General features: G+C 40.2%; 1 protein-coding gene across 1 annotated transcript in view; it reads left to right on the top strand.

The window, feature by feature from the left end:
* LOC126100406 (phosphatidate cytidylyltransferase, photoreceptor-specific) overlaps positions 1–15559 on the top strand; it is a 115687-nt gene that overhangs the window by 87613 nt on the left and 12515 nt on the right. The window contains exons 6-8 of the mRNA XM_049910999.1: positions 10001–10157; positions 10341–10493; positions 10645–10776. Coding sequence (XP_049766956.1) covers positions 10001–10157; positions 10341–10493; positions 10645–10776 — 442 coding nt within the window. The remainder of the gene's footprint in view (positions 1–10000; positions 10158–10340; positions 10494–10644; positions 10777–15559) is intronic.

Below are 15559 nucleotides of genomic sequence, written 5' to 3'. Positions count from 1 at the left end.
AACCTAGCAACTGGGCCTACTAGTCAGGAATAACTTCTGAACAAAGTGGTAAGCTTATGTGCCAGCCATTGACAAGAAATGAGAATGTTTCACAGTACCTTGCACTTAATTTGCAGCACAATGAGCATTGAACTGAGCGCAGTACTGATTCAATTCTTCTTGTTCATCAAAAGCTCGAAATGGTGGAATGCACAGAGGTGGTGCCATTAATGTAGCTGGCTGTTGTGGCGGAGTCAGTGCAGCAGCAGCTTGTGCATTAATGAGCTACCAGACTGCCATCATCCACTGTGACATTTGTTGGGTCTGAAGCTGATAAACTGCATCAGATCAAAGCCAGCAGCAGCCAGAGCGTAGATGCAGGTTGTGTAGAAGGCAGGTTAGAGGTCATTTTAATGAGGGGAGCACCACAACTAATTATAAGTAATGCAAATAAGAGAAGTGGGTCAGCTACTCTGTAGGAGAGTACAGAATTAGTAGCAATGTTCCTCTGAAAGAAAAGGGAGAAATACTAGTGACCCACTGTAATGGAACGGAGAAGAGTGAAGGCAGCATTGGTTCCGTAATCCTCATTTTTGATGTTATGTTGGTTACTGTGCAAATCAGCACTGACACAAACAAGGAAGGAGAGAAGTTGTGATGGCCAGTGGCAGGAATCTAAAATAATCTGTATACAACATTTCTTAATTAATAAAAATCTTTATTTTTATTATGAGAAGGAAAGTTGCTACTCACCATATAGCGGAGAGTCTGAGTCGCAGATAGGCACAACTAAAAGACTCTCACAATTACTGCTTTTGGTCATTAAAGCCTTCGTCAACAATACACACACACACACACACACACGCACGCACGGGTGCCTAACTGCAGTCTCAGGCAACTGAAACCACACTGCGAGCAGCGGCAGTGCAGTGCACGATGGGAGTGGCGACTGGGTGGGAGTAAGGAAGAGGTTGGGGCGGGAAGGGGGAGGGATAGTATGGTGGTGTGGCAGACAGTGAAGTGCTGCAGGTCAGACAGAGGTCAGGGAAGAGGTTGGGGGGGGGGGGGCAGAGTAGCAGAAAAGGAGAGAAATAAAAAGACAGGGTGTGGTGGTGGAATGACGGCTGTGTAGTGCCGGAATGGGAACAGCGAAGGGGCTGGATGGGTGAGGACAGGAGACTGGAAAGATAAGCATTGACAGGGGGCACTCAACTCCATCTTCCTAGAGGCGTGGTGCTGCCTGCTCTTTCCATTGGCGCATGGGTCACAGCCTACTTGATGCTGTTTCATGGTGGTAGGCTCATCTGTGTGCAGTTGATGCTTTAAGGCTGCACAAACTTATTTTTTACAATGTAGATATCCAAGTTCAGCTTGATCTGAATAAAATTCTTTATACGATTGGCTCTAGAAGCATGACTATATGGGACAAAAGCATGACTGTATGAGACTAGTGTGATAAAGTATGGAAAAACAACCTTGTGTATTTACAGAGAGAGATAAGAAGAAGAAAAATGTTCTTGATCTTAGTATGCTTTATTCAGGCATAGAAATCAGGAATGATTCAATCATCTTAATAAGTTAGAATTTTTTAATAAAACAGAATATGAATTTTATATATTGGAGTGGAGGGTGTGAAAATACATAGTAAAAGCAACTTCACAGAGATGGCCAGCACAGACGTCTTGCACTGTATAACACTTCACTGCAATAAATATGTGAATTCTGTTTGCAGCTATTACTGGAAAATTTATCAGCTGTAAGCATTTTCCACAGCATCTCAGTGAAGAACTAAGAAATGCACATGTGAAATCTGGTTTCCAAAAAGTATTGGTTGTAATCAATAACGAGTCAAATAATGAAGGTGAACCATTGAGTAAGAAACGTAGGTGGCAGTGCAGAGTTTCAAGATGCAGGAACCAATTGATAGATGTGTGAAACATGCAAAAAAGAGTGCAGAAAATGTACAAAAGCAAGGTATTGCTTATATTCAGGACTCATGATGAAAAGAAAACATAGCCCGCCGCGGTGGTCTAGCGGTTCTAGGCGCGCAGTCCGGAACCGCGCGGCTGCTATGGTCGCAGGTTCGAATCCTGCCTCGGGCATGGGTGTGTGTGATGTCCTTAGGTTAGTTAGGTTTAAGTAGTTCTAAGTTCTAGGGGACTGATGACCACAGATGTTAAGTCCCATAGTGCTCAGAGCCATTTGAACCAAAAGAAAACATAGTTTCACTTGCTTTTGCATTCCTGTTCCAAAATGAGTCCAAGTAAAAATAAAAATGGAAAGTACAAATGAAAGTAATGTACAACATTTAGTTCGAATGTTCTTTCAAGGAAAAAAAAAAAGGTGGCTTTTCGACTGTAGGCAGTTCAGTAAGTAAGTCGACCACTGCAGTGGTTTTAGGTATATAAAAAGGTTCATGGTTCTGCTCTTTAATTCAGAAACCATTCAGAAATTTGGATTCGTTCAGTAATGGAGAGGTATACACAGGTAAGCCAATACATTGTGACCACCTACTTACTAGCCTATTGGTCCACCTTAGGAATGCAGTGCAGCAGCATGGCAAAGATTGAACAAGTCATTGGTAGGTTTCTGAAGGTGTGTGACACCCCACTGCGTATGGACAGATCATGTAATTCCTGTAAATTACAGGCCAGTGGTTTGTGGGTGCAGAGCTGGCACAAAAAGCGTCCTAAATGTTTTTTGTCAGATTTATATCAGGCGACTTTGGTGCCCAAGACATTAACATGGTTTCATCAACTTGCTCCTGTAACCACTGTAGCACAGTTTTTGGCACTGTGACATGGGCAGTTTTCCTCCTGGGAGATGGCATCGCTATTGGGGAAGACATCATGTGTGAAGTTAAACAGGTGGTGTGCTGCCTACATTTGTCATATACTCCAATTAAAATCACTTTACAATTGACAGATTTTAGTGGCAGGAATGCAGTGTTGCTGTGTGCAGCCAGCCATTCTTCACAGCGTACCTACAAAACCGGTAGCACAGAGAACACGTGAAAAAGAAGAAGAAAAAAAAAAAAGAAAGAAGAAGAGAAAAGAAAAGGGCTGTTGGATGACAGCTGGCCCTTACCACTCAAAAGAAAACGGCTGTTGGATGACAGCTGGCCCTTACCACTCATCTCACTGAAACAGCAACCAAAAACTAATATTAATTGAAGTATAGTGCTCTCACTTACCACTACTGCTCCTGTGGAATCCCAGGTGAATATCCCCCATAGCATAATTTTGCACCCATCACCTTGCAGCTGTGGCCCACTGCATGCTTCGAGCAGCTGTTCGTTTGGATGACAGCGTCTCTGCTAGAGAAGGGGGATCCGCTCCTGAACTGATACATAGAGTTTAATCTTTCAAAGGAGTGAACAATCAGTGATTCAGAAAAAAAGAACGGTAGCTCCAAACGTTTCCCACGGCAGAGAGAGAGAGAGAGAGAGAGAGAGAGAGAGAGAGAGAGAGAGAGAGACGGAGCGACGGAGCATATCAGCGGCGCCTCTGCTGGTCAGAGCACAGTGCACGCCACACAACACAGCCAGCGCCGGCCTCTGCCCTGCTTCTACCTTGGCTGCCTGCATTGTGCAGTGCCCCATTGGATTTTGTGTTTCACATATGCCGTGCCGTCTCTGTGCGTCGCCTGCCGCGTGCAGTGTCTGGCGCAGCTTAACTTAGCATCGCACTCTGTCGGCGATCGTTTCAGTCGCACGTCCTGCCCTCTGGGCAGTTTATGCGAGCAACAGGACAGAGAGCCTCCTAGCGGAGAACATAGGAACTACTTGCAACAACCTGCTCGCAAGAGAACGGACGATTTGTCTCGGAGCGGGTGACTGGTGGCCGTTCACTGCTCCCCCCACCCTCGGAACTCGCCCGCTCAATGCTCACCCCACCGTTCTCGACTCTAGCCAGAGCGTTGAGCAAAGCAACTCAGGTGTCACTCTAGTCTCTACCGTCTTAGCTCACGCAGTAATACAGCTCGCGGCTCGACCTGCTCGACTCAGTGCTTCTGCATCGGAGTTCGTCTCTACTGGATATTGTTCTTCGTAGTAATACCGCTATGTATATTACATTATTATGTTATGTATACATCATTTATTTTTATTTTATTTTTATTTGTTTAAACTGATCAGATTAGGTTCCTGACGACTCCTCTTACTAAAGGATTTTTATTATGGACACTCGAATTTACGCTTTAATTACGAGCGAACCGATAAACGTATCGCAAAATGTGATACACCAATATTTTCCTTGTTTTATTCTGTGTAAGGCTATATCTAGCACTTTCGTCTTACAGTCAAATTTATATTTTTTTTTCTTATTCTGGTACGGATTTTGCGATTTTAGGCGTCTTCGGAAGGAAACGTTCACTTTAAAAATATATGGCATGTGATGTATTTGTATGAGGTTAATGAAATTTTAATACATTATAGCCAAATATATTGTTAATGTAAATCTCAAGTTACAACATTTTCCGATCACCCAAAAAACCACGATAGTGCAAAATAAATCAGTAATCAAAAACTTTGTCATATCGTGGAAATTTCAATAAACAATACAAAATTCTTACTCATTATCTGTGTTACTTCAAAATAGGATCAAATAAGATCAAAATACAGTTATAGTACTGGAATAAACCAAGTTTAAAGGGCAATGTGCCTTCCATTTATTTTCTATTGTAAATGAGTGGTGAGTCATGAAAAAGAGCTAATTCATTTCAGGGAGTGAACAGTTCTGATCCGATCTCTGAAAAGAACAGTTTTGCCCATCTCTAGTCTCTGCACCTGACCAGTGACCTGATATAACAAGAAATGTGATACACCCAATCAAGTGACTAATTTTCATTGGTTTGCAATACGATCTTGATGATCTCAAACCCAATGCAGTTGAAGTTCTTGATGATGTTGCGTCAACTTGGGAACACATGGATTAATAATTTTTTTTTAATTACTGCAGAGCACCATGTTCAATGCAAAATATGTTCCAAAATGCTTGGGCCCTCACCAGTGATGTACTCTTGTCATCAGATCCACATATTGCCTCCTATCCTGCTTAATAGAGCAGGCAAGCCTCTGAGCTCCACATCTTGTGATGAGGCATGGACATCCAACTCCTTGTCACCACCTCATAGTTTCACTGTCTTTTAACCACTTTCCGTATATCTAATGACAGTAGCATGCGAACAGTCAACTTACTTCACCATTTCAAGATGCTCGTTCACAAGTGCCTGGTTGTAACAGGTCGATTTCCCCATTTTTGGTCTGTATTGTCAGTAGAATAATTCCTCATTCATCTCTGGTCTACTTGTAGAATTTTCGTAGCTCAACAATTGACCCCCTTCACCACCTGTCAATATTCAGTCTCAGTATGAGCAGTGCTCATAATTACAGAAAAGTTTTATGCATATCGTACTGCATCATGACAAAAAAACTTTGCTGGAGAAACCAACATTTCAGCCACAGTTACAGTGATCTTCTTCTTGGTCTACTGGTATGTTTTAGCTATGGAGAGTCACTTATATTTTCTCACTACTGCTTGTGCATACATCATTTGCTTAGAGCAACACAGCAAATCTGCAGTGGCAGAACATCAGCAAGACTGTGGCAAGGAAATAAAATTTAGCAAAACCTGCATCTTTGGCAGGCAGCTGAGTTCGATAAAAATGCAATCAGAAAATCCATCAACAATACTAAAACACCCTGACAACATGAACACAGAGAACAGACTCAGGGCTTGCCCCATCCTGGATGCCAACCCTCAGAGTTCAACAGGCCACACCAATAACGCGAGACACAAGTGCTACTTGTGAGTAAATGCTGTCACATGGCCTGCATCTGGCAGTAGGGAATAATAACCCACACCTCATTTGCTGATTACCACTGATTAGGGCACACAGTTTAAGAAGCAATAGCTGACAGCAGATCCCCACCGTTGTAACCTATGAGGGTGGTTTAAAAAGTTCTCTGAATCACCACGTGAGGTCAGTGCTAGTGCAACAAGTTGTTCATGTGATATTGATTGGACTGTTGTCTTTAAATATGTGTGCCATGTCAGTGCTCTTGGAATAGAGCTGTGGCAGTGACGTGGCTCTATTGTTGTTCCTGTTTAGTGATTTGCGAAGATGGAAAAAAATCGAAATTCGAGCAGTGATTAAGCACTTCGTAAAGAAAGGTATGAAAGCAAAGGACATTCGTGCCGATTTCCAGAAGACGCTGGGGGACACTGCTCCTTCATTCTCAGCTGTTGCCAAGTGGACAAATGAATTTAAATTTGGTCAACAAATGAATTTAAATTTGGTCGGGACAGCTTAGATGATGATTCGCGCAGTGGTCGGCCAAGATGTGTCACTACTTCAGAAATCACTGCAAAAGTGCACAAAATGGTCATGGAGGATTCCCGATTGCAAGAGTGTGAAATTGTTCACACTTTCCAGATGCCATCAGAAAAGAGTATATCACATTTTAATTGAAGAATTATAAATGAAAAAATTATCTACAAGATTGGTACTGTAACTCTTGATGCGTGCCCGCTGACATGTGCCGCCATCATGGCAAAATTACACAAACTAAGGTATGAATTGTTGCCACACCCATGAAGTGAAACCATCATGAAGTCAGTAGCATTCAGTGTTAGCATAGTAGCATTCAGTGTTAGCATTCACAAACGCCAGCAAAGGTGACACAATGTGTCAGCAACATGTTCACATCTACATTGCTGGCCATTAAAGTTGCCACACTGTGAAGACAAAGTGACAAATATCCACAAAGTGTGCTACGTCCTTGGATATGCAAATGCTTAGCATTTCAGTGCAACCACACAAAATAAGTAAAATAACGCCATCTACATACTTTACATAGTAAAGATTAATATAGCGGGTTTCTCATTCAAAAATCGCATTTGAATGTTGGTCGGTTGTGACATCATGCTGCTATGCCTCATGTAAGAAAGTGAAATGTCCTCCAGCATGTGTTGCAATTCAACAGTGGCAGTATTGTGGTCTCGTGAGAACACAGTTTATCATCCTGTCATACATACTTTTACATCAGGGCTGACTGCATTTTTGTGTCATCTGCAGTGTGTTGTCGACTTCGCATACTGTACTGTGTTAGCAGCTGTGTACATAACAAATTGATTTATTTATTTAGCATATGGCTTATGTAGATTTGGTATAATGTATAAAAATAATATGTATAAAACAAAGTGATAAAATTTCACAGTGTAGTCACAAAGATGAAGCAGACTTTCTAAAATTGTACATATAAATTTATATTTTAGAGTTGGAACCTTTAATACAGTCAAATGCGTAGTTTGGAACTTCAAAGAACAATTTTTTCTCCTGAATATCATGTAAGGCAGCATTCAGTGACAATGTGGTGAACATCATAAGGAGGTCCACAGCTGCAGCGTGGTGATTCAGTTTTTCCTTATTTACAAAATTAGTCACAACAGATTTTGTAAATGTAAAACAACCTAATCACCACACTGCAACTATGGAGAACCTTGTCAGACTGTTCACCACATTTGTCACTGAATATCTAAGAGATAAATCTTGGAGACAGTGTCCAAATACTCCAGTTAAATGCCGGAAGTCTTAGCAGAACTAAGAATAAATCAATTTACTACATTGTACAAACAATAATATACGAGGTGCAACAATAAAGTAATGAGACTGATGTGGAAAAAAAAACGCTGCTTACTGTTTTAGTCAAGTATAGTGTTGTCTCCTTCAAAGTAGTTCCCTTCTGATTACACACACTTTTCTAGCGCTTCTGACATTGATGGTAACATTTCTGGAACTCATCTTCTGCAATATCCTCCAAGATCCTCGATAGAGCTTTTTGGACATCTTGTGTTGTTGGAAAATGGTCTCCCTTGACTGCCGTTTTGACTCTTGGAAATAGAAAAAAGTTACACGGAGCGATATCTGGTGAATAAGGTGACTGTGGTACTACTGAAATTTGTTTTGAGGTTAAAAATTGCTGAACTGGCAACAGTATGGGATGGCGCATTTGTCATACCAAGATTTCCATTTATTATTAGACGAACCATTTCTCAATTGATGTTCAGTTCTTCTGCAATCATTTTCACGGATAAACGTCGATCAGATCGTATGAGTTCGTGCGCCCTGGCCAAGCTGACATCCGTCCGTGAGGTTGATGGTCATCCACTGCGGTCTTCATTTTCAACATTCGTTCTGCCTTCACTAAACATTTTATGCCAACGAAAAACTTGAGCTCTTGACATACCCTTCTCTCCAAAAGCCTTCTGAAGCTTACCGTAAGTTGTCATCGCATTTTCACACAATTTAACACAAAAAGAAACGGCATACCGTTGCGTAATATTATGTGGTTCCATTTCCGTGATGAGAGACACAAACATGTGTTAACTTATTACAGCACAACTCACGACTGAGCAGTTGCATCGATGTGCCGCTTGGACTAGAAGCAACTAATAGAGCAAGGTCAGAAAGCCTGCAGGGTTGCCACATCTTGCAAAGAAAATAAGTCTCATTACTTTATTGTCGCACCTCATATGATTATGAGACAAAATTGCTGGCCAGAATTTATCCTCCTGGTGCTGCTTATAGACATATATGAAAGAATGCACGCTCTGCTAGCTTTTGGAACTAAAGGTTAGCACTGACCAGGAATTCTCCCTCATGAGTTTATAATTTTCTCAAGAGAACTTTCTTTTTCATACAGCAAACAGTAATACACCTGTTCCTGTACTTCCCTCGCAAAATTTTGTCTTAGAACTTTTGACAGAATAGAAAGTCTGTCTCATTGTCATGTGTGTGCAGCCAATAAGTGATAGAAATTTGTCTTCTAGCACTTTAAATGCCTATCGCTTACTGCTACCCCTCTTTCCTGCTCGCCCTCTTATTTATAAAGTCACTGTATTTTAAGATCAGTTGCACAACGAGAATTGACTCATCCAGGTAGCTGCATGCATTAGCACACCGCTTCCACAATTGGTGAGGCGTATCAGTATCAGGTTGAATCAGGATGGCTAATTAACCCTCGAATGGGAGCACCATTTTTCATAACATGAGCAGGTGCATGGTGCACTTTGTACACATGTACACATTTACCAAGGTAAATATGGATGAGCAGAATCACAGTTTAATCTTAGTTTAATTGAACAACAATAAAATAAACTTACATTAAATGAGCTAAAGCACAGTTTAAGTAAACAATAATAAAATGAACTTGCATTAAACAGCACAGTTGCTTCAGATCCTAGCCAATCACTTATTCAGTTACGAATTGTCTCGTAGACAGGTGCTCCACTGTAAGATTATGCTGATAGTTCATAATCTGTGTCATTTTTGTGGATGGGCCATAAATTTTTTCTCACGCACCTCGTTGTTTATTTTATGTTACTGTTGCTCAGTGGACGTATGACAACACAACTTACCATTGTGTTAGATGATGCAATAATTAAGGAGTAAATATGGGCTCACAATTGCAAAACAACAGTGGAACAATACAAGGCAATGTTATTCGTGGTTGGTGCAATTTATACATAGGTGAACCTGCATGAGGGTTAATGACAAGGGTCAGTTTGCTAGGCAGCCTGGATGTGGATTTAGGTGGTTTCACACATCCTACTAAGTGTATACTGGGCTGGTAGCCATGTACCACTTCAATTACAAGATTTGCAAATTTCAAACACATTCTCACACTTTTGTACAGTATAAAAGCAGGCACAGCAGATGGAGTACACAAAGTCTGTCAGGGAGAGAAGGTGTAGCGACAGGAGTGTCATCTGGCCACCCTCTACCACTAACATTGCCAAAACCAGAATAACATGCTGACCCATGTAAATATAGGATAAGGCCAGGAAGGAGACGACGAAGAAGACTGAGTCGCAAAATGAAGATTTCTGCATCATTTTTAGTTTTGTTGCTATCAGTCCAGTTTATTTGTTGTGCCTGTGCATTATACTAGTTTCTCCTTTGCATATATATTTATTTTTCTGTTCTAAATTGTTGTTCAAGACGATAAGTTTTATTGCAGGTTCATCGTGCCTGTTTCCATGATAGTGTGTAATGACATCATGGCATATGTATTTGGATTCTTTTTTGGACGCACTCCATTGATTCAGCTCTCGCCAAAAAAAACTTGGGAAGGTTTTGTGGGAGGAGGAATCTCTACAGTAATTTTTGGACTCATTGTATGTATAATTCAGTTGCATTTCATAGTTTCTTGTGCTCTTGTATTATGCTTTCCATTAAAAAAAAGAATTGTGTCTCTGTTATTAATGGCTGAATAAGTAAATTACTTAGAATTTTCATTCCATTTTCTAATCTAGGTATGTTAAAATATCAACAAAACTTCTCTATATTTGTCTTTGTAGATGTCATATGTGATGTGTCAGTATCGCTACTTCGTATGTCCGATTGAGTATAGTGAAGCTCTTGGCCGAATGACAATGGAATGTGAGCCATCACCATTATTTCGCCCTCAAGAATATACGCTTCCTGAATCACTTGCTGGGGTTTTGCAGTTGGTATGTAATAATAATGAACAATTGTTTCTGAGTATTATTAACTACATCATATGGTGGACAAGTTTTATGTGATAAGAGAAGTGGAACATATGTACTTTCAAGTGTAGCTCTTTTTCATGAAGTTTTCAAAGCACCTCTCTTTACATTTCAGTTTGGCATGAAGAACACAATAACGCTGTACCCTTTCCTGCTGCACTCTCTCTCAATGTCTATATTCAGCTCAGTCATTGGTCCATTTGGTGGCTTCTTCGCAAGTGGATTCAAGCGAGCTTTCAAGATAAAGGTGAGAGCTATAGCAATACAATTCCAGTAAAGTTATTGCCAAATGCCATTCCCACTATTCCCTGTCCCATTATTACAAAGGCAGTTTGTTGTTGGGATAGGTTCATGTCATTGAAAGAGACACAGTATTCCTTTATTTTCTATTTCTGATGATGTGTCACAGAGTTTCACTATTTGGAAGTTCAAAGCAGTTGAAATACTACCAATATTTCTATTCCTTTATTTCAGCTTATTTACATATGGCCATCCATATACAATTTGAGTATTGCAAGGCTGAGATATTTCAACAGAGAATTGAAGCTCTGTTGAATTTAACTTCATTTAATATATGAAAATTCACAAAAATTTCAATCCCGGTGATAATAGAAAAGTTAGTAGTAACTGAAGAATTGATTGAGTATGTAAAAATATTTACTACTTTGTTTACAGTAACCATTAAAGTAGCAACAAAAGGAGAGTTTGGTATTCCACGATTAAAGGAGACATTAAGATGCAGACAGGCCAACAAAAAGACTGCTATACATTCGAGCTTTTGGCCAAAAGGCCTTCTTATATCTTAGGAAACACACTCAATCACTCTCCAGCAGCAGTAGTAGGCTCTATCTGACTCTCATATCGTACCCATATAATGTATGGTGATCACTTTAGAACCTCTTGTTGACAACTTTTTAAATAACTAGGCATACTGACTAAAGGTTTGTAGTATGACTGCCTCGTACATTTGGTGCTCCGCAGCTCATAGAAATTATGAATAAGTCATATTAATCGACAGTTGTTTCACATAAGCTTCTTGTTGATAGTAATTTATTTTACAGGACTAGCTTCAGGCATTGCTCATGATCAGCAGTGTGTTGGAGTAATGTTCTCTAGTGTATGCCAATGAAAATATTTCATAATATTCGTGTAATAATATGATTACTTGCATTATATGTATACATACGTAATCAGCATAAGAAATTCCTCCCTTATCAATGTACCAGGTTAGTAGTTCTGTCTGTAGTATACACAAATAAAAGCTTCAATATCCATGAACCTGATACATGACCTCTCTGTAAGCTCGTAACTCCACAAATGCCAGTAACACCCAGCATACCTGACATGACGTTTTCCAAAATTTTGAAAAAGAGTGTGTTTCAAGGAGGAGAGTTCCTCCAGGTGCAGCCCCACCATTGCAGTAAGTAAATAGTTGACCAACCACAGTTTGTGTTTCACAAAAGCCACTGTGCTGAAGGCATAATGTTGTTGTTGTTTTTGTTGTTGTGGTCTTCAGTCCTGAGACTGGTTTGATTCAGCTCTCCATGCTACTCTATACTGTGCAAGCTTCTTCATCTCCCAGTACCTACTGCAACCTACATCCTTCTGAATCTGTTTGGTGTATTCATCTCTTGGTCTCCCTCTATGATTTTTACCCTCCATGCTGTCCTCCAATACTAAATTGGTGATCCCTTGATGCCCCACCAACTGATCCCTTCTCCTAGTCAAGTTGTGCCATAAATTTCTCTTCTCTCCAATTCTATTCAATACCTCCTCATTAGTTATGTGATCTACCCATCTAATCTTCAGCATTCTTCTGTAGCACCACATTTCGAAAGCTTCTATTCTCTTCTTGTCTAAACTATTTATCGTTCATGTTTCACTTCCATACATGGCTACACTCCATACAAATACTTTCAGAAACGACTTCCTGACACTTAAATCTATACTCGATGTTAGCAAATTTCTCTTCTTCAGAAACACTTTCCTTGCCATTGCCAGTCTACATTTTATATCCTCTCTACTTTGACCATCATCAGTTATTTTGCTCCCCAAATAGCAAAACTCGTTTACTACTTTAAGTGTTTCATTTCCTAATCTAATTCCCTCAGTATCACCCGACTTAATTTGAATACATTCCATTATCCTTGTTTTGCTTTTGTTGATGTTCATCTTATACCCTCTTTTCAACACACTGTCCATTCCATTCAACTGCTCTTCCAAGTCCTTTGCTGTCACTGACAGAATTACAATGTCATAGGCGAACCTAAAAGTTTTTATTTCTTTTCCATGGATTTTAATACCTACTCTGAACTTTTCTTTTGTTTCCTTTACTGCTTGCTCAATATACAGATTGAATAGCATCAGGGAGAAGCTACAACCCTGTCTCACTCCCTTCCCAACCACTGCTTCCTTTTCATGTCCCTCGACTCTTATAACTGCCGTCTGATTTCTGTACAAATTGTAAATAGCCTTTCGCTCCCTGTATTTTATCCCTGCCACCTTCAGAATTTGAAAGAGAGTATTCCAGTCAACATTATCAAAAGCTTTCTCTAAGTTTACAAATGCTAGAAACATAGGTTTGCCTTTCCTTAATCTTTCTTCTAAGATAAGTTGTAGGGTCAGTATTGCCTCACATGTTCCAACATTTCCACGGAATCCGCACTGATCTTCCCCAAGGTCGGCTTCTACCAGTTGTCCATTCGTCTGTAAAAAATTCACGTTAGTATTTTGCAGCTGTGACTTATTAAACTGATAGTTCGGTAATTTTTACATCTGTCAACACCTGCTTTCTATGGGATTGGAATTATTATATTCTTCTTGAAGTCTGAGGGTATTTCACCTGTCTCGTACATCTTGCTCACCAGATGGTAGAGTTGTGTCAGGACTGGCTCTCCCAAGGCTGTCAGTAGTTCTAATGGAATGTTGTCTACTCCCGGGGCCTTGTTTCGACTTAGGTCTTTCAGTGCTCTGTCAAACTCTTCACACAGTATCATATCTCCCATTTCATCTTCATCTACATCCTCTTCCATTTCCATAATATTGTCCTCAAGAACATCGCCCCTGTATAGACCCTCTATATACTCCTTCCACCTTTCTGCTTTCCCTTCTTTGCTTAGAACTGGGTTTCCATCTGAGCTCTTGATATTCATACAAGTGTTCTCTTTTCTCTAAAGGTCTCTTTAATTTTCCTGTACCCCTCGTGAGATAAGCCTCTACATCCTTACATTTGTCCTCTAGCCATCCCTGCTTAGCCATTTTGCACTTCCTGTCGATCTCATTTTTCAGACGTTTGTATTCCTTTTTGGCTGCTTCACTTACTGCATTTTTGTAGTTTCTCCTTTCATCAATTAAATTCAGTATCACTTCTGTTACCCAAGGATTTCTACTAGCCCTCGTCTTTTTACCTTCTTGATCCCCTGCTGCCTTCCCTACTTCATCCCTCAGAGCTACCCATTCTTCTTCTACTGTATTTCTTTCCCCCATTCCTGTCAATTGTTCCCTTATGCTCTCCCTGAAACTCTGTACAACCTCTGGGACTTTCAGTTTATCCATGTCCCATCTCCTTAAATTCCCACCTTTTTGCAGTTTCTTCAGTTTTAATCTACAGTTCATAACCAATAGATTGTGGTCAGAGTTCACATCTGCCCCTGGAAATATCTTACAATTTAAAATCTGGTTCCTAAATCTCTGTCTTACCATTATATAATCTATCTGAAACCTTCTAGTATCTCCAGGGTTCTTCCATGTATACAACCTTCTTTCATGATTCTTGAACCAAGTGTTAGCCATGATTAAGTTATGCTCTGTGCAAAATTCTACCAGGCGGCTTCCTCTTGCATTTCTTAGCCCCAATCCGTATTCGCCTACTATGTTTCCTTCTCTTCCTTTTCCTACTGTCGAATTCCAGTCACCCATGACTATTAAATTTTCGCCTCCCTTCACTACCTGAATAATTTCTTTTGTCTCATCATACATATCATCAATTTCTTCGTCATCTGCAGAGCTAGTTGGCATATAAACTTATACTACTGTAGTAGTCCTGGGCTTCGTGTCTATCTTGGCCACAATAAAGCGTTCGCTATGCTGTTTGTAGTAGCTTACTCACACTCCTATTTTTTTATTCATTATTAAACCTACTTCTGCATTACCCCTATTTGATTTTGTATTTATAACCCTGTATTCACCTGACCAAAAGTCTTGTTCCTCCTGCCACCGAACTTCACTAATTCCCACTATATCTAACTTTAACGTATCCATTTCCCTTTTTAAATTTTCTAACTTACCTGCCCGATTAAGGGATCTGACATTCCACGCTCCGATCTGTGGAACGCCAGTTTTCTTTCTCCTGATAACGATGTCCTCTTGAGTAGCCCCTGCCCAGAGATCCGAATGGGGGACTATTTTACCTCGTGAATATTTTACCCAAGAGGATGCCATCATCATTTAACCATACAGTAAAGCTGCATGCCCTCAGGAAAAATTACGGCTGTAGTTTCCCTTGCTTTCAGCCGTTCGCAGTACCAGCACAGCAAGGCCGTTTTGGTTAGTGTTACAAGACCAGGTCAGTCAATCATCCAGACTGTTGCCCCTGCAACTACTGAAAAGGCTGCTGCCCCTCTTCAGGAACCACATGTTTGTACAAGGCATAATAGAAGTTTTAATTAATTAATTATGTTGTTAGTACAAGCTGTTCGACTAATTCATAGGCAGACATCATAACTTTTGCAAAACGAATAATTACATTTGTTTGTGATCTGTCATTTTATGTGAATCAGTGGGTAGAATGAATCCTTTTTTGAAGGTGGCAGAGTTTTGGTCTAGTGTAGGAACAACAGCAGAAAAATAGTAACTGGTGTTTAGCGAACTACAAATGGGCTTGTTTGCAACTTAGAAAAAACTCACCTCATCCAGGTTTTTTGTGAAAACATCCCCCACCTAAAGTTAACCTTGTGCACTATTAATAAATTATAATTGACATAGAAAGCTCTAGGTTGTCAGGTGTGCATCGTGAAACTTAAACTAAAAAG

Source organism: Schistocerca cancellata, chromosome 9, assembly GCF_023864275.1.
Source record: "Schistocerca cancellata isolate TAMUIC-IGC-003103 chromosome 9, iqSchCanc2.1, whole genome shotgun sequence".
NCBI lineage: Eukaryota > Metazoa > Arthropoda > Insecta > Orthoptera > Acrididae > Schistocerca > Schistocerca cancellata.
This window is presented reverse-complemented; position numbering and strand designations above follow the sequence as displayed.